We start from the raw sequence: 26103 nt of genomic DNA, 5'->3' as shown, positions 1-26103 counted from the left end.
TTTTTGTCACATTATCATACCCTCCTGATGGAAACATAAATTCATCAAAGTTCTATAAACAATATGGCAGTATCTACCAAAAGCTTCAAAAATATTTATGTCTCCACAGAAAACGTCTATTTTGGGTGCTTTCCCTTAAGAAAATAATCAGACAACTGTGCAAAGATATTCACTGAAGCATTATTTAATCACTGCAAAAAAAATTCAGCAAAAATAAAATTAATCAATGTCTATCAGTAGGATTGGTTATTGGTTAACTAACGAATATTAATTGATTAATTAAACTGTGAAGGAATATACATACAATGAGACACTGTAACCTTTGAAAATGATGATGGGGATCCATACAGTTAGTGTGGAAATATTTCTAGGATCTATTTTAAGAAAAAAAGTAGGTCACAGGGCTGGCCTGTGGCTCACTCGGGAGAGTGCAGTGCTGATAACATCAAGGCCCCGGGTTCGGATCCCATATAGGGATGGCCGGTTAGCTCACTGGGTGAGCGTGGTGCTGACAACACCAAGCCAAGGGTTAAGATCCCCTTACCGGTCGTCTTTTTTTAAAAAAAAAAACAAAAAGTAGGTCACAAAACCTATATTTTGTACATTATGATCCTGAGTGTGTATACATTTTTGAGTGCGGTTGCATTATGGATGACTATAAACATAAAAAAAAGTTGGAAGGCATATATACCAAAATGTTAACAGTTGTTCTCTCTCTATGTAATTTTTATGTTCCTCTTTTTAGTTTTTCTATATTATCTGTGTTTTTGGCAATCCTCATGTATTACTTTTATGATTTATAAAAAATAATAAATCTATTTCCATTTTCTTGAAGCAAAAGAATCTATGCTAAGCCAAAGCCAAACTGTTTTACAAACACTTCTGTAGTGCTAACTCACTAAAGTGTACAACAGCAGCAACAACAAAATGCGCAGGAAACCTGGAGAAAATGGGCTAGTTGTCAATATGAAAAGCTAATAAAATATTCTCTGGGCCTGAGTAGCAACTGTGCAGAGGCAGATGTCATGAAGCTTAATCACTAATGTCCTTTTGATGCTCCCCAGGTCCTTTAAGTGAATCATTTGACCTCTTTGTACTACAGTTTCTTCATCTATGAAAAGGAAATAATACTGCCTTCCATTAATTTTTTTAAAAGAATTTTAACTCTGTTTTACAGTTCTTAGATTCCCCAGAAGAAAGTATAATTATTATGGGCAATTAAGTGTTTGGATGAGTCAGAAACTTGGAGTTCAGCATTTTCAGAGAGTGCTTAAAGAATTACAAAAAAAGGACATTATGGACAATTCTTCTCTTCTGGTTCCAAAGAACACAGCACACACCCTAAAGAGTTAGAAGATTATTTCCTCTCTAATTCTCTTCTTGAACCACTCTCTGATCTCTTATGATCAGAGAATTACTCAATTGGGAGCCATAAACTTATGTGGCCACTATCTAAGAGACTTCCCAGAAGCACTTTAGAAGCTATTAGAATCAGGCACTGCCTGAGGATTAGCAGGGTCTGACACAATAGCTTCCATTTCTCAACCTCCCCTTGAGGCAGACCCAGAGGATTTCAGGCATGCTCCTGAATTATGTCATCATGTGCTGATGAAGCCAGGAAATGCTAAGTTCTCTCTCTACTCTCTGACCGTGTCATTAGGAGTCCCAAATCAGCCAGAGAGGCGCCAGGAGTTAAAAAGAAGCTGGGTGTAAGATAATAGGAGGGTGAGAATGTTAGGAAAAAGGAGTGCATGTCCCGTTTGAAGAGCAGCTAGTACACTTTGTCCCACTGTTGCCATGGGGAAATCTGAACCCAGGCCGACCAGATTTTCCATTTTTCAAGAGTTTCTAGTTTTCAAAAGAAAAGGGAAATCCAAACGTGCATGTGAAATCTTCCGATTTCATAACCTGTATGAATCAAACAAAACATGTTTGAAGGCCAGGTTCTGGTCAGGGGCTGTCAGTCTGTGACTTTTGTTGTAAATCATGGAACACTTCCCTCTGTAGTCAGCATTAGTCCAGTCTTAAGGCTGCTGTTAGCAACTTGGGCTCAGCATCTTCAAATCCTTTGTGTAATGGTGCAGAAGTCTTCACTGAATCCTAAATGCATGCAGCCTGCTCATCTCTCGTTTTGGGAGACAGCGAGAGTGGAAGAGACCCTAGGCTAGGAAACAGAAGTCTTGCTTCATACCGAGGCTTTGCCATTTAGTAGGTACATGAAATTCAGGACACTACTCTTCCTGTAAGATAGGGAGAGATTCCCCTTTGTATGTATCTGAAAGGGCCATGGCAAGGATTGAATAGGATAATGTATCTAAAATTGCTTTGTAAATTACAAACTACTAAACAAGATTAGTTTTCAGTTGGTCAATATACATCTATGGAATGCCTGCTAAACAGGCATTTGCTACATGCTGGAGGCTATAGTTGAACAAATCAGACATAATCCCTGCCGTCATGAAGTTTATAATAACCTCAAGTGCACAGAGCCCTGAGAAAGAGAATTTCTAGATATTTGAGGAATATAGATACATATTGGTGGGGGGAGGGGCTTATTTCCTCAAAATCATTCATCAAAACATGGTATTTTTGTTCTTTCTCTGCAGCTAGGTCAAGTAGAAGTTAAAAGCAGGCCAAGAACAGACTCCTTGAAATATATCTATCTTAGATTCCCGGAAGAATCACCAGCCTTAAGACAACGAGGCTAATAAGAGGGGATGACTCAGACCACTGGGAGCAGAAACAGATGTCACAGGAAAGAAGCAAGGACTCTAGTAGCAGCTGGGATAGCCATGGGTTTCATTCTGAGGCTGGAAAATCAAGGCAGATTGTGTGACTCACCACTGTCGGCACCGACGTAATTTTCAAAAAGGCTTGCCAGGACTCTGTTGGCAGATTTCTGAAATACAGCCACCACCGTTTCATTAAGAAGGTCTTTGTTCTTTTCAAGCCAACCACTGATGTTATAAGGAACCTTTGGAAAGGCATGTATTTTAGGTAACAAATGGGGGAAAAATGCATGAATTGACATAGCAAATTGTACATTACTCGAAAAGCATCACAAATACTGTGGGTCCTTTAACTTTAAATCAGTTTGAAGTAACAGTACTAGGTAATACTCCAGAAGTCCATTGTGCAGCCCAAAGAGATTTTCAAGCTTTGCCATTTACATTGCCAAAAGAAAAATAAAAAAAAAAGAGGTGGGAAGAAGAGGAAAAAAGAGAAAAAGAGAGAGAAGAAGAAGCAGGAGAGAGGGGGAGAGGGACAGAGAGGGAGGGAGGAAGGGTCAAATGCTATTTCCAGGAGAAATAATTGACATCAGCAGTCCTTCACAGGCAAGAATAGATAAAATAATCCAACTTTCCCTGACATACAGTGAACGCTCAAAAAAACATTAGCACTTACAATGTTATTTTACTGTAAATATCATAATCAACATGCCAGGCTATCAAAGAAGAGAACTATAAGCATATCTGTGTACATTTGGCAGGTCATTTTTAGATTGAAGTAGCATTTTATCCTTTATCAGCTCTTTTTTTTTGTTCCACCCAGAATCACTAGCCAGAAACAGAAAAGCAGGAAAAAAGGGCAGACACACCAGCGGGGAAATGAGGAGAGGCAGTGAGGGTCATTAGAAACCTTTGTCGGCCGTAGTTTGGAGATCATTACTTCACATTGACTATTTCTTTAAGGGAGAATAAAAAAAAAAACTTCAATAAAAAGATCAATTGAAATCACTCATTCGCACAATGTTAAGTTAAAAGGAAGGACAAATAGGGAAAAAACCATGACTTTGATGGCCTCCATGCCTCTCTGAAGCTTTTTTGCTTTGAGATGTGGTGACAGAGTTCATTTTGAGACTTTTGACCTCATGCACATGCAAAGCTATTGTAGTATGGGTTTTTTATTTCCTGAGTGCTGAAAGGTTACACTGCCTTTTTTCTGGAACTGAGATATATTTTGTTCATCTCTTCATTTAATCTAAACTTAACTTAAATATTATCTAATGACTCTGGCTGAGTGTATTTGAAATATTGTCAGGAAAATTCAGGGCTGGCGGTCTAGAAGTAACTTACCACTCCTGCATAATGGACAAGTTCAAAGTGAGCTTCATATTTCTTCTTATCAGGCTTGGGCTTCTGGAGGTGAACCGACTTTCCAAAATGGTTGTCAAAGACTTTGGTCTTGAAAGTCATGTCTGTAGCCTTAGGAAACATACATTCCTCTTCAAGGATGGAAAGGATGCCCATTGGCTGATGGAGAGGCAATACAAGCAGATTTTAAAAAAAACAAAAAAACCCACTAAGAAACAGTATTTTCAGTAGGGAGGTCAGTATAAATTCTTTGCCAGGAACATAATCAGTTGACAAAGGAAGGATACTCTGCAAATAACTAGACAATCATCCATTCAACAAATATTTATTAACTACCAACTATTTAATACTGGTACCAGGAGGAGCTGGCATACAGTACAGCAGTGAGCCCCATACACAAAGTGCCTGTCCTCAGGGTGCTTACATTCTAGTGGAGCAGACAGACAATAGGTGAACAGACAACTATAAAAAATAAATAACTTAGTTTCATGTAAGTTTTCTGAAGAAATCACGCAAAGTAAAGAGACAGAGAATGATGGAGATAGAGGGGTACTGGGTGGGAGCTATTTTAGATGGGGTGGTCAGACAAGACCCCTTTGACCTGAATGAGAACAACAACCTGAGAAGATCTGTGTATAATTACTTGAGGCAAAATGAAAAATGAAGGGCCGGCCCGTGGCTCACTCGGGAGAGTGTGGTGCTGACAACACCAAGGCCATGGGTTCGGATCCCATATAGGGATGGCCGGTTCGCTCACTGGGTGAGCGTGGTGCTGACAACACCAAGCCAAGGGTTGAGATCCCCTTACCGGTCATCTTATAAAAAAAAAAAAAATGAAAAATGAAGAGTGCAAAGGCCTGAGGCAGAAGCACACTTGGCAAGTACGAGTTCCAGCCACCGGCAAGCGTGACAGAGCAAAGTTGGCTGGAGGGAGCACGTGGTATGAGAAAATGTCAGAGAGGTGAGCGGTGCTGGATCCCAAAGGCCTGAGAGGCTTTGTTAAGATGTTTAGGTTCTATTTGAAGTGTAACGGGAGGCCTCTGAAGAGTTTTAACATGAAGTGATGGGATTTGTTTTATGATTGAAAAGGATCATCGGTTGGGAACAGGGATGGATGAAGATAAAATTTTAAAAGTTTGCTAAAGCAAAATAGAAGATGACCCTTTGCCCCAAGGACATAGATTTCATGATTCTGTACCAACCCTTTGTATCTAAGAACCATAGACTCTCATGTTTGGAAGAGACATTAAGGCTGGTCCAACCAACCTAATTTATTCTAAAAGGTTGGTTAGTTTATGCTTGAATATTTTCTTGTAGAGAGAACCCACCAACCATCAGTCAAGGCTCTGGATGGGTGATAGATTAGAATCCCTTGTTCTACATCATTCCACTGGAGCCATACAAATGGGTCTAACTCTTCTTCTGTGTGGTGGTTCATCAGATTTTTGAAACCATGTTTTTGGTCCCCCTGAGTCTATCACTCTAATATATGTACTATGGGGGGTTTTTTTGTTGCTGTTGTTGTTTTTTTACCTCTTTCTATATTCTCATAGACCTAGAACCTGTATTTTATAGAAGGTATATTGAAAAACATTCTACCAATAGCTCTTATACTAAAGAATTCTGGGGTACCTTCCTTCATCTAGGTGGGGAATGATGCAGAAAGTGAGGATGTGAAGTATCTAAGTGAAATCTCCACCTGTCTTGCTCCTGACAATAATGAGTTCATGAGTTCTTTGCAAAGTGAGAAATGAGGTGGAAGAAGAACAGGAAAGGAAGGGGGAAGGGACAGGAAGAATCTGATAAATTAAAGAGTGGATCCACTGGTGTAACTTTTGGAGGCACAGACTCTACCTTGCACCAGTATTTTCCTACCATGCCTATAGCCAACCTTCAATGAACACTGGAATGAATCATTTAAAAACTTAAGCATTTCCTGAGGTGGTGTCAGTTAGGAAGCAGGAAGAGGCTTGCAGCAAAGCCTCACGAGGAGTGCAGTCCCCACACACAAGGACTGCTATTTCCCTGAGTGTTTAATGAAACCAGGGATCAATAGAAGTTTTATGTTAAGCAAGTAGGCTTTATAGCTCAAAATGTAACAACCAAACTGCTGAGGAGGGAAAAGTTTCTTTAGTGTCTTCTCCATTTCTTGAGTGCTCAAGAGGTGTAAAGCTTCTAATAATTATGGGGCCCTCCAGCAAATAAATTTTCAAATAGGTCAGGAAAAAAGCAATTATGTTCTTCCCCATAGCATCCATTGTCCTATACTGCACAGTCAATGGTTTGAGTCTGTGGCAGAGCATTAGTGCTCTAACCTCCCCCTCTTCAGATATTATCCACTCTGCCTTCTTCTCGAACATCTGTCACTTACTGCTTCCATTTCTGCTGTCCTGGTTCAGGACCTCTCGGTTTCTCTCCTGGATGGCTACAACAGCTTCTTAACTGCCTCAACTTTAGCCTTTCCTCCCGTCCCAGATGTCATACACAAACCCACCAGATTAAACACAATCAGCTCTGACTACTCCATTGCCCAGCTCAGAACTCTCTTTGGCTCCCCATTGCCTTAAAATAAGGTATGAATTAATTAAAATCCCCTCACAATCTGACCCTCCTTTTTTTCTTCTAGGTACTTCTCTCTCTGTACTCTGGCTCTAACCAGACTGCTTAACAGGTCAGAATGTTTCCTTTGCTTTCCTGTATCTGCCTTTGCTCTTGCATGGCCCCCACCCTTCTCCCTATCTTGACCTGCTGAAATTATATTTGTTCCTTAAGATCTAGTGGAAATTTTACCCTCCTCCCCACCAGGCCTTTCTAGATTCCTACAGGCAAAGATAACTTCTGCTGTTATAATCTATTTGGGCCTTTGTCTGTGCCTCTTTTTGCATCTATACCACACATAATTTTTTAAAATGTATATTTACACTTATTAGACTTACAAATTTTTTACTTGATTGCATATTTCCTAAAGACAAGAGCTGTTTATAACAAATACTTAGGTTTTCTGCAACATTTAATTCAAAGTCTTATACATAGTAGTGTAGTATGTAATTAAGGCCCAACATTACATGTGCCTTAACATCTGGAGAAAACCAAGAGGAGCTTGAGTGACCTAATCACAAGCTTTCTTCCCCATTGTCCTCCCATGGGTTAGGTCCCCTTGCCAAGCAACATTTCTATGACAGGGACTAGGCACGGTACCTGCTTATCCCTGAGTAATGGGTTTCAGTTCCCTGCCAGGCTGTGGAATTATTCAAACAAGCCTATCATATCCTTCTGTGGGAACCTACGGTCACCTCACCCTACTATTACTACAAAACCTGCCTCCCAAAGCACTTGCTTGTTCACTCTTTTCTGATACAACCCCCATGTGGCCCTGCATGGCATGGCGTGTCCAGCTCCCGTGGTCTCTGAGTGTATGTGACTAATAAGATGTTGATCTCATCTGTCCAGTGTTGGATGTCATGTTCAGCCATCCCCAACACCCTAAGGAAGGAATCCATCCCTCCCCAAAGGGGTGGAGGGGAAGTAATCAAAATAAGTAGTTACTAAACAGATTTACTTGTTTGTTTAATGAAAAAAAAGTTGTAGTTTTAAGATATCTTCCGATTATGTCAGAATTCCTTGAGTGCCAGGACGATGGCTTCTGGGGTTTGTATTTCTCATAACTCCTAGCATAGTGGGTCCTGAGGTGACTAAAGTATAGGCCTTTAGTGAATTCCTGCTAAGTAACTAATTGACAGGTGATTGAGTTCTGGGATCTGGGCTGCTTTGCTGTGGTCAACAGACAAAAAGTAAGAGTTGCCAACAAAAAAATAATGAAGCTATGTGTTTAAAGAAAATATTCATGTGCATACAAGATATAATTAGATATGAATGTGATTCATTTTATATTACCAATACCAGAATTAGCATATCCAAAGAGCTCCCTTTAGAGGGCAATAACACTTACATAATGCCAAAATGCTGCCAGGACTTAAAATATTTTAGAACTTTCTTTGGGATATCTGATACCATTGACTACTGGCACATGTAAAATTCCTCTTGTCCAATGATATATTATTATGCAGAAACCATCAAAAGTCATTTGGGCCAACTCAAGAAAATAAGGAAAATAATGGTAATACAATTTGAACTCAAAAGCCAGTAAGATGATAAGTATTAAAGCAAATTTTCTCTTGAGGCTGATTAAATTCTAAAACTTTATCCTAATTCCAATCCTATAATGAATGTTCCAAAAGACCTGAATTATTGGAAGAAGTATATAGCTTTCCATGGTGACTACACTGAAGGAGTAACAAGTTTCTAAATAGATAATTTAGGGTGTATTTGTTAAGAAACAATAGGGATAATTTCTTCACCAATACCTTATTTATAACCATAAATATGTAATCATATGTTAATACTTTAATATGTAAATTACTGATGCTCAAGTTCTAAATAATCTAGAATATTTCAAGTAATGAAATAAGTGTGAGCTAATCTTTTAATAGATTTCTTCACAGCATATATATGAAAGGAGGTCACTGTAAGCATGAAGGCCAAATTAATAATTAAAAGTGATGTTAAAATACATTTTTTATTTCATTTTGTTGTAATTTTTTTGTAAACATAAAAATATAAAACTTTTATTATGAAAATGTCTTTTTCTTATAAATACATAGAGGTTCATGCTATAAGACATTTTGTATATATTGTTGTCTTTTTGTTCTTTTGAATTTTAAAAACTTCCCATGATTCATTCTATTTCAAGGAGTGAGTTTGATTATTAATATTTGCTACAAATTTTCTTCAGATAGCTTGAATCAACATAATAGGTCTTTTCAAAAAGTAGACTCTTTTCAAGAAAAGTTTTGGAATTCCTCACTGTCTGACCTGAATTCCTTTGAAATGTTCATAGGAAAACAAAGACATATTTTTCTTCTATCATCTGATCAGTATTTTTTTTTTCTCATTTTATTATATCAGTAGAAAATAAAACAGGAAATTACATCCACGTTGCTACTGTGTTATTTGGAATACCTGAGACTGGCATAAATGAGGCAATAGGCTTCAGGTCAACTAAAAATCAGTAACATTCACAGACCTATCAGGACCTGAACAATGTCTATGTCCCATCTTCCTGCCTGAAAACAGTATTTTGTCATAATCAAAGTAAGCAGATATTACAGGTGACAATTGCCAGAAGCTATATCTTTCTCTTTGAGGATGTCTAGTTCTTTTGTTTCATCTTTAATCCAAAAACTACAGCTTTTATAATGCCAGAAAATATTTACCAGATCATGGTTGGTTCATTTTTTTTTTTAATCAGCTCATTTTTTTAATCATCCTGTCCTCCCCCTAGGAAGTTCACTGGTTATAAAATAAATAAAATCAGTGTGATGTCCATTCCTATTAGGAATAATAGCTATTCTCAAAGAAGATTTAGTTTCATCTGAAGCCTAACAAATAAAATTGATAGAACACTGATTGGTAAAATCTGAGCCCTGCAAACAACAGTGAGGTCAGTCACCCTAGCTACTTCCTGACAGGGTAGTTGAGAATCAAATGTGACAGCATAACTAGAGAGCTTTCAGAAAGTTAAAGGCTTCAGCCTGCCCAGACCTGTCTCCAAAATTCACTGCAATCCATGATTATGGCAAGACACAAGGGGCATGTGACTGTTAACGTGCTGAGAGGCTTGCTCCCATGGACAAAGCCACAGAAAAGACCATACAGAATCCCCCCAGCAAACCCCGTTAGTCTTTCCCAGAGCAGAGCACGCAGAAAGATTTCAGAGTATGGAGACATCACTGAATTCAGAAACCATCCACTGCAGCTAATTTACTAATAAGCCATGAAGTATTGTCATAAATTACTTAAACTAACTGGTACTTGTCCAATTAAATGCACAAACTACATCCTGCAAGGTAGTGGCTTTGAGGATTTACAGCAGTTGTTTGTTTGCATGCTAATTTGCCAAATTTCGTTAAGCTGCTCTGGGTATACTCATTCACCTTATGTTAATCAGCCAGGCCCTACAGTGCTTATATTTTCAGCTCTGTGTTTTTCCAGTCAAGAGCATGACCATTTTTAATCTCGACGAGTTTGCTCATGCATTAACAGTGAAGGCTGTGCATAAGCAGTGAACGTGGAGCGACAGTCTGCACTGGAGATGATGGAGTGGGGCGACTGACAGGGGATGTTAGGTAGGACGCCACAGTGCTACACCAAAGACCATTAAGAGAAAATGTGCAGGGCTCTCCTGCCCACATCCTATCTCCTGACAGAGCCTGATTACTGACATGGATCACCATGGTAAGCAGGGACGATTCTCCTTGAATGAAAATGGACAAGAAAAAAAAAAACATATTATACCTTCTCAATGAGATCTATGCAGGCTTGCAAATCCAGACCAAAGTCAATGGACACCCAGTCGATGCCTTCTTTCCTGTATTCCTCTTGCTCCAGAACAAACATGTGCTGATTGAAGAACTGTTGTAATTTTTCATTGGTAAAATTAATGCAAAGTTGCTCAAGGCTATTATACTTCAAAGATATGAATGAGTAGGAAGAAGAGATAAAAATAAGATTGAGGTCCACTTGCAAGAATGTGCAGTAAAGAGAAAACCATAACCACTATCATATAATGACAAATAGACCCAACAAGTAACAAATGCTCAATTAAATTCTTGCCTCCTTCAGATGTACCTACAAGCTAAAGATTATTACAATAAAAATGACACTTAATGGCATTACAATTTAAAATCATAAAAGATTTCTTTACCTTTATTTATCTTTATTTAAGGCTGAATTTAAGAAATAAATTCTTAATACTATTAATTATTATTATTAATAATATTAATTATAGCTCCTTTCCAACCAAGGTATCCTTTAAGGTTTCCACAGAACCATTCTCATTATGCTTTGACCATATTTTCTCACGTTCAAGTCACATTTTCTAATGTCCTCGTAAATATGAATTGACTTCATTTTTACCAAATGTACTTACATCAAGGATTTCAAAACCAGTGATGTCAAGAATGCCAATGAAGAATTGTCTTGACAGCTTGGCGTCCAGGGCTCTGTTGATACGTGCCACCAGCCACTTAAACATTCTTTCATATATTGACTTGGACAAGGCACCAACAGCATAGATTACCTAGAAATCACATTGAAAACACTCCTTTACCTGACAGCAGTGTTCATTTTAATCCTGGGCATTCTCTATCAGCAACCACCTTCTAGACAAATCAGGATGTATTTATTGAACTTCTGTGGTTGTAGCATTCTGCTGAATACAATGAAAGAAAAGAAAGAAAGAAGCAAGGAAGGGAAAGAGAGAGGAGGAAAGGAGAAGGGAAAGAAAAAGAAGTGAGCTAGGTGCCTCTCTACCAAAAGCTTAGGTGAGAGAAATCATGTTCCTACAGTTTTGTTAAAAAACTAAATATCTTGGGCTATGGTGCGGCAGTGTGTTCTAAAGCCCTACCATTCAAAGTGTGGTCCTAAACCAGCAGCATCAGCAGCAACTGGGAGCTTGTCAAAGATGCAAACTTTCAGGCCAATTCCCAGACCTAGTGAATCCGAGTCTGGACTCGAACACCATCCACACCTGATTTTTATTGACGAAGACACTCTCCTTGACCAAACTTAGTTAGGCTCCTGTGAGCCCTTGTCTCAATGTTACCTGTCCCGGGCATTCCTAACCCAGTTGCAACAAGAATCCTGCTAAGTCACTTTAGATACCTGATTAAGTTCCTCATCTTATACCTTTGATGTATAGGTTCTTGGCCTGCCTTTAGCAAGAATCCTCCTACACTTGAAGTCTCCTCTTAGTAATTGTCCATGCACTGATCCCCTCCCTCTGTTGTTTGGCTGTAAATCTCCACGTATCCTTGTTGTATTCATATTTGAGTCCCATCTCCCTCCCTTTTGCAAAAGCCCTAAATAAAAGCCCATTTGCCATTTTAACAAGTGCCAAAATAATTTTTCCTTTTACATCACACACAGTCAAGTTTGAAAACTACTGGTGTAGTAGATTAGGAATCTGTAATCCATAGCCCTTGTCCTGCCACTGCTGTTGCTGCTGCTAATAAATTGTGCAACTGTCAACAAGTGACCTAACCTCTCTGGGATGCAGCATCTCCATCTGAATAATGCTCTTGAAGGTTCTTTTTAGACCGGGCTTCCAACTCTTTATTATATTAATTCTCAGTGTTGCTCTCAAATCTCTGGACAGAGAACGACCGTTTGGTGCATCATCTGACTCAGACTCTCCTAGTGTAAAACTGAGACTGTGTTTCCCTCCTCTGGAGGGGTGTGGCAAAGGCTCTAAAGTAACCTACTGGGGAGAGCTCCAACCTCTGTGCCTGGGTGATGCTCTACACATGCAGCTCCTACCTCCATAATGCAAAAGTGCTGCTGTAGTAGCAGGTTTCTGACAGACTCCGAGTAGGAGTGAAATTTAGCTGGACATTCTCCAAGCCTGGAAACAGAATGTGCTCCAACCACTTAACATTTAAAATAGGCCTATCACATCCATCCTTCTTCCAGGAGTAAGCATGCAGCAGGAGCCAGTTGGTGTCTGGTGGTGATTTAGTTATGAGTCACCCACTCTCTGATCAGTTATCTTGAGTCATTTCCACAGTAATCCATAAGACGGATGGCATCACAGTTTTTTTTTTATTATCAGCATCAAGAGCATACCCGTACAAATAAAGCATCAAGAATGATTTTCATCATCTCTAACACCAAGGAAATCATTCTCTGTCTACAGCAGTCACTTTGAAACTTTAAAAAGAACATGACTAACTTGCTCACCCCCTTTTAATTCCCTAAATACTTGAGAAGTGTGGGTGGGTGAGAAACTATTTGGTCAGGTGTGGGGAGTAGTGAAGAAACACAGGAAGAAAACCTAGAGATGCAGGCAAAGGGGGAAATAGATGGTATAATGTCTGCTGAATGAATTATTGAAACCTATAATACACTGTTCATTGATTAATCATTCTAATCATTTTCATCATTTTTTGTCCAATGAAGGAGGAATGAGGAGGCTAAACCTACACTTCTACTTTTCAGGGGCTAAATAGACCCATTTCTTAGCTCTTTTTAAAATAACCTCATAGAAGACTTTGATCAAGGATGCAATCGTGTATGATAGAAAACAACTACCATCACAATAAAAAAACAGACAAACAAAAAGAAATAGAGTAAAATAGTCAAATTTTTAGCCACTTTGACCCACCCCTGCCTTTCTCATCTATAAAATAACAATAGTAGGGTTGTTGTGAGAGACAGTGAGACAGAGGATAAACACTTGAATAGCACAACACTGGGCACTTAGTATCCCATAAACATTATTCGCCCTTTCCCACCCCCCCTTTCTACTTCCTCACCCAGTATTTACTAGCTGTGTCATCTTGGCAGTTAATCTTTCCAAGGGTCACTGTCTTTAGCTGTAAAATGGAAATGTTAATAAGATCTACTTTGCAGGCTTGTTATTAGATTGAATCACATAATCTATACAAAGCACTTAGCACAGCACCCATAGTAAGTATTCAATGGATATTGATTATTATTATTGTTTCATCATCATTGTCAATCTTTTAAAAATTAAAATAACTTATTTCTAATAGACATAGTTAGAAATCTCATGGAATCGTAAAATATTAGGCCTAAAGAAACTTAGTTCTTGATAATGGTGTATAGTGGTTCTCAGCTTGGGATGATACCTTCCCCCAAAGGAGCAGTTCATTTAGAAATGTGGAGGGCATTTTTTGGTTGTCATGAGTAAGAATTCTACTGTCCTTTAGTACATAGGAGCCAGAAATGCTAGCCATCTACAATGTGCAGGACACCTTCATCCATCGAGAGATGCCAGTCACCCCTCCACTGAGGAACACAAAATTGCTCAACTGCTTCCGTGGGGGAACTTAGATGAAGACATTTGTCCGAGGTATTAAAGTGAGTTAGCATTTAGACCTAGAACAAATTTTGTATAGAATGTTAACACTGCAAGATATTTTTTTTCATCTTTTGCAATTGTCATCAACAGAGCATACACATCTCTATTCTTAGCAGTGGCAAATGTCTCTATAAAGTCAGTAAAATTCCAAAGAAAAGAAAAGCCTCACATTGTACTTTCTTACTCTGTCTCCAGGAGAGAGAAAAAGGGAGAATGAGGGGGGTTTTTGTTTTTGTTTTTTATAATGTTGAATAATAATACATTAGCTTGCTCTACTGGTTCTATTATAGAAAAGGCTGGAGTGGTAACTCAGTCCCTTAGAACACAATATTAAAGAGGCAAAGGTTTCATTTCAGTCCTCCTATGGGCTCATTAGTTTTATATAGAGAAAACCTTGTTCTATAATCATAGCATGTCATGCATGCACGTTGTGGTGAATGTTTAAAAAAGCATAAAATTCTCAAACAACTCTAACTTCACTGCCAAAAAATGATTCAAGTTCAGCTCAATTTAGTCTATTTTAACATTTGTGGGGCACCTACTGCTTGTAGGGCACTGTGCTAGATGCTGGGGGTACTCAGATGAATAAGCACAGTCTATGGTCTCAAGGAGCTGAGGTTACCAGGAAGATCAAAATGTAAGCAGACTTATTCAGTATAGTGTAGTTAGTATTATGGTGCCGATAGAATTACTGGTATATAGAGTAAGCTAAACTAGAAAACTGATTTTTGATTAGTTGTTTAAAAACATAGATACATCAGAGACTTTAATATAAGAAGGGAAATAGAGTTTTTTTGTAGTCAAAATTACTGTCTTTTATTATACATGTGGACATTTGTGTAGGTCTTTTTCAGATTTAGGATATATATAGAGTAAGACAATCTGAGTGTCACCTGAATACTACCTGTGTGTCCTTTGGGATGTTACCTATGTTCCCTTATCCCCAGTTTCTGCAACTGGAAAAATGTGAGTTAAGTATTTCTGCCATACTTACCTTTGAGTACTGTTGTAAGAATGGAAGGAGATGATACCTGTGAATGCTTTATACATATTATATTTGACAGAGACAAGGCTGTCTCTTCACCACATCATTTCCCTTTTCCAGAATGACTATGTTTCTCAAGCCCCCCTGTAGCTAAAAGGATAGCTTGATTTATTGTCACCAATGGAAATTAATGAAAGTAATATCACTTCTAGCCTCAAGCAATTAAGGTGGGTATACTTTCTCCTCAACTTATCTTTTGCCTTAGGCAGCAACTTTGGAAGCCATGTGTCCAAGATGGAATAACTATAAAATGAAAGAAGGCTATACGATCTGCATCAGTTTTGGTATGAGTAAGAAATAAATAAAGTAAATACAGTCATGCATCACTTAAGGACAGAGGTGTTCTGAGAAATGTGTCATTAGGTGATTTTGTCATTGTGTAAACATCACAGAGTGTACTCCCACAGTCTAGATGGTAAGGCCTATGATCTTTTGGGACCACTGTTGTATATGTGGTCTGTCATTGATTGAAATGTTTTTATGTGGCACATAACTGTATTTTGTTGTTGTTCAGATTTTAGTGTGTAGGTATTGCTGCAGCACCGCTTATCTCATACTGACTAATACACATTACAGATGTAAACTACTATTTTGAAATGTACTAGCATACTTAAATAGTCTTGTTAACCAGCAGTCCTGGGAATATTTACTGCATTAAGGCAAAGACTCAGGATCAGCAGTCCTCATAACATTTATTGCTCTATCATTATAACATTCCCCTGTATGTTAAACAAAACCTACATGACCTCCCATCTCTAATTTCTGTTCTCAATCCCCCCTCCCTTCAAGTAGTAACTCCAGCATATGTTCTGAAACTTGTCTCAACTAATGTGTCACCATGTATCCATTACACTAAAGAAGTTGACATGCCAAATAAGTGAGGGATGCCAATTTGCCAATTTTCTTCATGTCAGGAACCAACAGCTTTGAAAGCTTCTTAGCTGGACAGCAAATATGTTGATCACAACAAGTGAAGGGTTTGCCTGCATCTGCAAAGAGACATGTTACCCAAGGGAAAACTGTCAAAATGTATATTTCAGACGAGAAAGTCTCTTAACAGAGCATTTACTGTGGTGTGCATCATAAGTAAAAACAACTGGAATACTCATCACAGCAGCTCTTTTTTGCCTTTTTTAAAAAAAGAAGCTCTTATTGCATACATTCTCAATAGAAAAACATACAAGGACAATATGTACATAATTATTACAAGATCATAGAATCACAATGCTCTTGAAATATTACCTTACCTGTTCTACATTTTGACTTCTGGTAACATACTCATTACCAACTTTGATTTTAGGATGGATCAATCCCTTCACCAACTCAGAAGTGTTAATGCCCATGAGGAAAGCAGCTTTGTCAGCACCTGGTCATAAGAAAAGAAGAGAAGGAGGGAGGGAGACAGTGAAGGAAGGAGGAAGACACTGTTAAAATTCATTCTCTTATAGCCAAATTAACCACCCAGAGGACAAAAGGATGGTGTGTTTAGGCCAATGTGGCAAGGTAGACTGTAGTAGCTTTGAAATAAATGCCTTAATCCTACATGTTTAAAAGTATGTATTTTTTTGAAATGCAAACCAAAACCACATTAAAATGCTACTTTACACCCACTAGAATGGCTTAATCAAAAAGAGGTGGACAATAACAAGCATTGGTGAGGAGGCAGAGAGGTTGGAACCTCATGCGTTGCCAGTGGGAATGCAAAATGGTGCAGCTGCTATGCAGAACAGTTTGGCATTTACTCAGAAGTTAAACAGAGTTACTAGAGTACTCAGCAATTCCACACTTAGGTTTATACCCAAGAGAACTGAAAACACAGGTTCACACAGAAAATTGTACACAAATGTTCTTAGCAGCATTATTAATAAGAGCCAAAAAGTGGGAAAAAATGAAATGTCCATCAACTAACAGAATGGATAAACAGAACATGGTGTATTCATACAATAGAATATTATTCCGCCATAAAAAGGAATGAAGTATTGATGCATGCTACAACATGACTGTAACTTGAAAACATTATGCTAAGTAAAAGGAGCCAGACGGAAAAGGCCACATATTGTAGAATTCCACTTATATTATTAGCTCTTTAGAATATGCAAATTCATAGAGGCAGAAAGTAGTTTTGTGATTTTCAGAAGCTGAAAAGAGGAGGGTGTGGGGAGTAACTATTAGCAAGTACAGGGTTTCTTTTGGAGGAGATGAAATGTTCTGGAATTAGATAATGGTAATGGTTGCTCAACACTTTAGGAGGGTGAATTTTACAGAATGTGAATTATATTTCACTTTAAAAAGAAATCTATTTCTTGATGCTGGTCCTCTTCTAAAAAGAACTATTTGTCTGAGGGACATGGAAAATCCCATCTTTGTTATTTGCTTGTTTTCCCCATCTGTGCATATACTGTAGATTCTTTCAATGAAACGGGAAGTTGGGCCGTTGAATTTGATAACTGGAAACCACCACCAATCAACAGAAGCCAGGACAGTTCCCCAGTATCTATCAAAACCCCTTCCTTTTCCTGTGAAGTCTCTGTTTACTCCATAGTGCCCTCTACTGTCCAACAAGAATACTTACACCCCACAAAATTGTAGTTTTATAAAACAAAACTTCCATTTTCCAAGGAAAGAAGCAGAGAAGAATAAGTGTTGTCAGAAGGAAATGTAAATAGGCATATATCACACCAGGTGCTAAAAAATGACAATAAAACAAAAGAATGCCACAGGCAAAAAGTTGTAAGCATATTTCAAATCATAGATTATTTCAGCTACTGAACAAAATAAATATTCCACTCATCTGAAACCTCTCTGCTATGTCTTTCATTTTAAATGAATCCTGAGATAAGCTAGTATAGGCATAGTCATTCTGTAGAATAATGTCTTACAATGGAAGGTAATGCAGTCTGTCTTTACTTCACTAAACAACAAAAAAAAGTACAAAATTTCCTGAGCAATAATCACAAATAGAAAATAAAGTAAAAAAGAAAGAAAGAAACCACAACTAGAGAATTATATGCCATTTGTATTAGTGATATCAGTTACATTTTTGCAGGCCTTTAAAATTTTCACAGAAACTTAAAAGGCTTGAAATGTTTAATTTGTTTATGAACTAAAATCAATATATATTGAACATACATTTCTACATGCTATGAACCTACTTTATGTTAGTTTTTTTGCAGTATTACTGGCCTAGGTACTCAATTTCTATGAAACCTTTCAAAACACAAAGCCTGTTTGGAAGAATAAATGGAAAATCAAAAGTAGAGCAGACAAGCACATCCTGTGCTGAGATATCCCTGCTAAGAGTGCCACGTTTGGAGACAAAAGCTTGAGTATTTCAAGGTGAGAATCCAGTGGGTCAGAATCATAGATACTTTGAACTGGAAGAGACTTAAGATAGCATCTAATCCAATGTGAAAATATTTTTTAAAAAGGAAGAAATGAAACTTGTCTGGTCAATCTGAATAGAAACAAGTAGAAACTGGTAATGTAAAAAATGAACAATTCCACAGTGTCTGTAAAAAAAAGACAAGAGTTTGGTAGCATTCAGATGGATAATACAGGTAATAATAGTTTCCCACAGCAAGAGCCTTCATATATTCCTTTTTCAGTTAAGAACAGTCCTTTGAGTCTATTCTTATCCAAGAACAAAGGAAACCCAACTTCTCTGTACAGTATCCCACCTCAAGCTTTAACAGAAATAGAATCCAATGTTACAGAATTATTTCTCTAGAGATAGGTGAGTATCTACAGACAGGACTGATATGCTTTGGATTTATCCTGGAGGTGTAAGCTATACATCATATATGTTCCCCACCTTTTTTTTCTTTTTTTTTTTTTTTTGGACAGAAAACAATAGAGGTCAACATGTTCCAAAAAGTAAATTACTTCATTTGCACTAAACATTTTCAGTTTTACAACCAAGATGAAAACAGTGTAAATCTATGTGTAAATGTCCACATGACATTCAGGAAATACTACTGTAAACATAGCAATGTCTGTAAACACAGTTTCATTGTGTTCTCAAAGAGGTCTTATGAAATTCCCACCAATAAGCATCAATTCCTCCAGGACCTTGCAAATGAACCCTTGGATTTTGATTATGCTGCATGATCTTACCCAGGAGAGGTAAAATTTAGCTAGAGCAGTAGTTCTCAAACATTGGTATGTCTCTGAATAGCCTGGAAAGCTAATAAAGAACCAAAGGTTAGGCTCACTAATAAAGGACCAAAGGTCTAGATTAGGGTATGGTCCTCTCTAGTTTTATCATTTTACCCAGGTGGTTGTGATACACAAAAAGTTTGAGAACGAAGTCCTTATTACAGTGGTCCCCAACCTTGGCTGCACATTGGGGCCACCTGGCAAGTTGTAAAAACAAATACTGAGGCCTGCATCTCACCCCCAGATATGTTTTCTTTGGTCTGGGTGAGGCCCAAGCTTCAGGAATTTAACTGTCCCCCAAGTGATTCCAGTGCACAGCCAAGTTTGCAAAGTACTGTGTAGAGAAGAGTAGTCAGGTTTGGTGTGTGCATTTTGAAGCCAACAAGATGGAGAAAACCTGAAAACAGGTAAGGAGGTACAGAATTCCAAAAGGCAATCTTTTCAAATTTTACCTTTCTATCCCATTCAGTCCCATCTGTAAACAACCAGATTTATTTAAAAACAATAAAAAAGGAACAAAATCCAATTTTGTCCATCTACAATCTGGCTAATCTGAAAGACAGGTTATGATAATAACATTAAATTATGTCTTTTATGGAGGGTTATAATACAATTTCTGAGCTGTTCATATTTTGTTAATTTATTGAAAAAAGTTTACTGAGCACTTGCTATGTGCAAAGCCTGGTGCTAGATGCTTTAGTAAGAAAGTAAAAAAGGCAAAAATCCCTGGCATCAATGGATTACAATCCATGAGAGAAAATAAAACACAGGTGAAAATAGCATGCCAGTAAAACAACTGTATAAAAGACACAGAAATCAACTATCATCAAAGTTTGAAATAGGGACAGAGTCCTTCTGGACTGCATGACTACAGAAGGATTTGAAAAAAAAATTTTTTTGATATAAGCCTTGAAGTATAAGACAGATTTTGACAAGCAAGTATGGGAGAACAAGAATCTCTGAGACAGAGAACAGCATAACTTAAAGCCACAGAGGTGGAGAGTGCAAGGTATGATCAAAGAAGAGGTTACAACCAGACAGATTGAACCATGAAGTCAGGAAGTCATTGGTAAACAGAAAAAAGTGGGCTGTTTTTGGTTGCAGAAGATATCTAACACCACTGTAAGGTATTAGTTAAATAATGGGAAAACACTGAAGGAGCTTTGAGCAGAGAAATGACATAATTAGAGTCATTCTTCTGAATGATTAATTTTGGAAGTATGCAAGACAGACCAGAATGGGAAGAGTTTAAAAGGACAGAGAGATTGAACCCGTTGCAGGATGTGAAAGTGTGAGAACTGATGTTATAAACTAGTATTGAAAAGGGGGAAAAGTGAGACTGGGAAACATGACTAGGAGGTTTCCAGTCTGAGAAGTAAAGAGCAGTCTCATGAACATGAGTGGAAAGTCAGTAGGAAGACAGTACTTGGGGGGAACATGAGACAGAGTTTTAGCCATGCACGGTTTAGGATACCAGAGAATATGCTAGAAAGTTAGAAAGGTGGGCTTGGAAGTCAAGAAAGAAATAATGGCTAGGATGCCCCTTTAGCTCTGGGTGGCCTTCTCCCGTCCACCCTCTTCTCCATCTGCCCAGCTCCTTCAATTCCTTCCTAAATGGTTAACTGGGGAAAAATCACCAAAATTTAATATATGAAAAGCCCTTAGAAATCAATAAGACAAATCCAGTGCCTCAATTTTTAAAATGAGCTAAGGATAGAAACAAAAATTTTAAAAAGCAACAATACAAATAGATAGCATACAAAAAATACTTAAATGTAAAATAAAACTCAACTAATTGGCAATAGAGAAATAACTGCCAATACTGGTGAAGACAGAAAGTCACTCTCAAAATGCTGATGGGAATGTAAATGGTAAAACATAGGGAAATTTGAGACAAAAATTTACTTCTGGAAGTTAATTCTAAGAAAATTGTGTGTGTTGACATTATATATACAGTGTCAACCAAAACTTTCTTCTTAATACAAAAATATGGAAAGAAATTAAATATTTAATAAGATATTTAAATTAATCATGGTACATCCAAGCATTGGAATATTTTGTAACCATCTAAAAGGATATTGCAGAAAATATGAATAATGTTCACACATAATTTAGTGAAAAAAATCCGGTATAAAACAACATGAATAGTTTGATCATATTTTTTATTAAAAAAAGTTACATGTGCATATTCAACTAGAAAAAGACATGAAAGATGTCCTGTGGCATTAACAGTGATTATCGCTGAGTAGGTAGAATTCATTTGACAAATAATTATCCACTACTATGTGCCAGGCACATTTTAAAACATGGAAATATAGCAGTGAACATACCAAATTAGGTCCTGAATATTCAGGGGAAGGGGACAGTGATGGGATGGTGATAGGGGTGGCCTGAGAGGTCTTTTCTGACATCTAAGAAGACACTTAATAAAGTGAGAAATAAGCCATAAGGATACCTAGGAAAAGAGTTCTGGGCAGAAAGAGGAGTTAGTGTTGAAGTCCTGCAATGGGAGTGATCACATGCTCTAAAAAAAGCCAAGAAGCCAGGGGAGCTGAGTGGAGGAGAGTGAGAGAAGAAGAAATGGTAGGAAATTAGATTAGAGAGGAATTTAGAGAGATATAATAGAGAGCAAGGAGGCTATGATAAGAACTTGGGGTTTATTTGGAATAAGATGGGAACCACTGTTGAGCAGAGGAGGGGCACAGACTGACTTAACTGTGAAAGGATTGACACTGGCTTCTATGTGCAGAACTATCTATCACAGGCAAGGGTGCAGGCAGGAAGACCAGTGAGGAGGCTATTGCAATAATCTAGCAAGAAATGCTGGCTAGGCCTAGGTGGGTGCAGTGGACATGCTCGCGGTGAGCAGTTGTGAGCTTTTGGATATATTTCAAAGATAGAAACAACAAGAAAGGCAGGAGTTCAGGTCAGGGCAATGGGAGAATCCAGGTGACATTGATTAAGAAAACAAATGAAGAATTGGCAGCAGGGGCAGGGTAGGATGAAGAGTTTGGTTCTATATATGTTGAGTTTGAGATGGTCATCTAAGAAATGAGTATAGAATGAGAAGAAAAAAGATTCAACGGTTGAGCCCCCTCAACCCTACAGCAGGTAGAAGCAGGGAAGATGAGGACACTTCAGGAACGAACCTGAGAAGGAGCCACCAGGGAGATTGGATGGGAGTATGTCCTTCATTTGTTCATCTGTGCTTTTTTAAATTTATTAATGAGTATGCCTTGCTTTTGTGATAAAAATAGTTCTTAAAAAAAAAAAAAGCTTTCGGTGGCGCACTGCTACAGTGCACCGCTTGGGAGCGCGGCGGCGCTCCCGCCGAGGGTTCGGATCCCACATACAGACCGGCCGCTCACTGGCTGAGCGAGGTGTGGGCGCAACACTGAGGGTTGCGATCCCGTTGCCAGTCACGAAAAAAGACAAAAAAAGGAAAAAAAAAAAAAGCTTTTGGGCCGGCGCGGTGGCGCACTGGAGGATGCGCCGCTTGGGAGTGCGGCGGCGCTCCCGCCGAGGGTTCGGATCCCATGTGGTGACCGGTTCCCGCTCACTGGCTGAGCGCGGCGCGGGCGCAACACTGAGGGTTGCGATCCCGTTGCCGGTCCCCGGTACGGGCGCGACACTGAGGGTTGCGATCCCGTACCGGTCAGTAAAAAAGACAAAAAGGAAAAAAAGCATGGAAAAAGCCAAAAAGAAAAAAAAAAGAAAAGAAAAAGAAAACAATAAAATAAGATGCTATAAAAGCATATGTTAATATGTTGATATATGAGATGTTTACACGATCTTCACATCACATTCCCTCACTTCATTCACTCCTGTGCTCAAGTGCCCTCTTCTCTTAGGGGATCTTCTGGCCTCCTTATCTACAACAACTCTGTCTCCTATTACTCTTTATTCTCTTACTCTTTTTTTTTCATTATGACTGAATGCATATTTGTCTGTTTATGTATTTATTCTCTATCTTCTCACACTAGACAGTCAGGACAGGTACAATATCTTTCAGAGTTGTATCCCCAGCACCAAGAATAGTCCCTGGTGCAGACGGGCCTCAAAAATTATTTGTTGAACAATGGAAAATAAAAAGCTCAATTAAAAAATGGGCAAAAAACTTGAATAGACATTTCTCAAAAGAAGGTATATGAATGGCCAATAAGCACATGAAAAGATGCTCAACATCAGTAATCATTAAGGAAATGCAAATCAAAACCACAATGAGATACCACTGTATACCCATGAAGATGGCTATCATAAAAAACAAAAACAAAAAACAAAGAAAACAAGTGTGGGCACAGTTTGAAGAAATTGGAACCTTTGTGCCTTGCTGGTGAGGATGTAAAATGGTACAGCCACTGTGGAAAACAATATGGTGGTTCCTCAAAAGTATAATATAGAATTATCATTTAATCCAGCAATTCTACTTTTGGGTATATACACACAAGAATTGAAAGCAGGGACAACTTCTGGTCAAGATGGCAGAATATATGTCCCCGGTGTCACTCTCTCCCACAAATCAAACAATTTACAACTATGAAAAAGCAACAACAGCTAAACTGGGGCTGCTAGAGCTCAGGGGAAGAGAAGGAGAGACCTATGGAGTGCATGAAGGCAGGAGAAGTCATGATGAGAGAAAGAAAAAACCACTCTGACCATTTTGAGCCCCAGCCATGACCAGCCTGGAGCTGCTGAGCACACAGAGCAGGAGCCAGCAAAAGCCACAGCGGTGACCTTCGGATGGAGTTGCCTGGAGGCATCAGGGGAGAAGAGGGCCTTGATGACCCCCAGTCCCTCTAACAGGGCAAGACCACTAACAGGGTTCCCGTGGACTCACATAGGAGCAAGGAGCCACAAAAACTGAAGAAAAGCAGCCACTCAGAGACTGGTGAGTTATCACAAGGGACCGACACATGGCCTGTCCCATGTTTGCAGCATGGGTAGTGGGAGAGACAGGCCCATCAGGAGAACACTGTGGCACAGCAAGGACAGCTGATCTGTACCCCTATCAGCGAAGGACTGTTCAGAGGAAACTGGTCAGGAATATATAATTGGATGGGGTGCAATTTGATGAAAAGACTCAGGCCCAGACCAGAGCTTCAGATCTCTCAAGAGCTGGAAGAACCTATGAGGTCAACCATTAAAACCTGAGCTGCACAAAAAGCCTTCCCTAGAGAATCAGCAGCAAAGCAGCAATCTAGCTCAACCACACAGCTCAAGTACTGGTCCCCACAGGAAGTTCCCCCATTTTAGAAGAAAGCAAAGGAATTAGTTCCAGCACAGAGTTTAAATGGTGGGAACAGTAAATAATCCAACCCAGAACTGAAAGAAAAAACAAAGTACCTACAACTAGAGACAAAGTTTCATATTAACCAGCAAAGGTCTCATTTCAAAAAGAATACCTATAACACGTAGAATGACCAGAAGTCCCCTCGGATACCAAGCCAGAAAGGGGAGAGGGCCAGGGGCCTCAGCAATGCCCCCTGACACCCACAATGAATCATAAGGGTAGGGGATGAGGGCCTCGGCCATGCCCCCCTGACATGCCCAGCCAGCCCAGCAGTGACCACCAAGCTGCTGCAGGAAGCACCCCAGGCTCTCCTGAACCTGGGTGGTGAGAGTCCTCGGGCCTCAGCCACACTCCCTTGACACCTGCAGCCAGCCCAGCAGCGACCACCAAGACACTGCTGGAAGTGCCCCGGGCTCTCCCGAGCTGGGGTGTTTGGGGCCTTGGGCCTCTGCCATGCCCCCCTAACACTGCAGCCAGCCCAGTGGCAACCACCAAGCTGCTGCAGGAAGCACCCCAGTCTCTCCCGACCCAGGGCAGTTGGGGGCCGAGGGACTTGGCCATACCTCCCCAATGCATGTAACCAGCCCAGCGATGACCACCAAGCTGCCACAGGAAGCACCCTGGGTTCTCCCAAGCAGGGGTGGTGGGGGCCTCTGGCCTCAGCCACAGCCCCCCGACACATGCAATCAGCCCAGAGAGGACCACCAAGCTGCAGCAAGAAGGGCCCCAAGTTCCTGAGCTGGGACAGTGGAGAGGGAGGGCTATTCCACACTCCCCTGACATCTGCAACCAGCCCAGCAATGACCAAGCCACTGCTGGAAGCCCCCCAGACTCCCCTGTGGGAATGGGGGGGTGCCCCAGGCCTCAATCCCACCCCTCATCCTTCCTCCTTCTTCCATCCCATTTCCTTCCCCTTTCCCTTCTCTCTCCCAACTGCTCCACAACATCATAGAATGTAAATAATAATATTAATAAAATTTCATTTTCTTAAAAAAAAATCATAAACATCAAGAAGTAAAACAATAAAATTCAAACCAGAAAGAAAAAAAAAAAAAGAAAAAGAAAGCAGGGACTCAAACAGATATTTGTTTGGCAACATATATAGCCTCGTTATTCATAGTAGCCTAAAAGTAGAAGCAACTCAAATGTCCAGCTGTTGAATGGATAAACAAGAAATGGTATACATATATTATTCAGCCATAAAAAGGAATGAAATTCTGATACACGCTACAACACAGATAAACCTGGAAGACATTATGCTACGCAAAATAAACCAGACACAGAAGAACAAATATTGTGTGATTCCACTTACGTGAGGTACCTAGAGTGGTCAAATTCATAAAGTCAGAAAGTAGAACAGGAGTTTTTGTTTAATGGACACAGAGTTTCAGTTTAGGATGACATAAAAGTTCTGGAGATGGATAGTGGTGATGGTTACACAACGTGATTGTACTTAATACCATGCAACTGCATGTACACTTAAAAATGGGTGAAATGGTCAATTTTATGTTATGTAAGGTTTACAATTGAAAATATGAAATTTAAAAAAATTGTTGAAAGATTTGAATAAATGAGTTTT

General features: G+C 39.2%; 1 protein-coding gene across 1 annotated transcript in view; it reads right to left on the bottom strand.

The window, feature by feature from the left end:
* Nucleotides 1-26103, bottom strand: part of MYH15 (myosin, heavy chain 15) — a 134015-nt gene that overhangs the window by 83737 nt on the left and 24175 nt on the right. Inside the window, exons 12-16 of the mRNA XM_008588775.1 lie at nucleotides 16327-16445; nucleotides 11083-11232; nucleotides 10449-10619; nucleotides 4077-4253; nucleotides 2842-2974 (exon numbers count right to left, since the gene is read on the bottom strand). Of these exons, the coding sequence (XP_008586997.1) occupies nucleotides 2842-2974; nucleotides 4077-4253; nucleotides 10449-10619; nucleotides 11083-11232; nucleotides 16327-16445 (750 nt within the window). The remainder of the gene's footprint in view (nucleotides 1-2841; nucleotides 2975-4076; nucleotides 4254-10448; nucleotides 10620-11082; nucleotides 11233-16326; nucleotides 16446-26103) is intronic.

The sequence above is a fragment of the Galeopterus variegatus genome, unplaced genomic scaffold, assembly GCF_000696425.1.
Source record: "Galeopterus variegatus unplaced genomic scaffold, G_variegatus-3.0.2 Scaffold132, whole genome shotgun sequence".
NCBI classification, from domain to species: Eukaryota; Metazoa; Chordata; class Mammalia; order Dermoptera; family Cynocephalidae; genus Galeopterus; species Galeopterus variegatus.
Note: the sequence above shows the minus strand (reverse complement) of the source record. Positions and strands in the feature narration are given on the sequence as shown.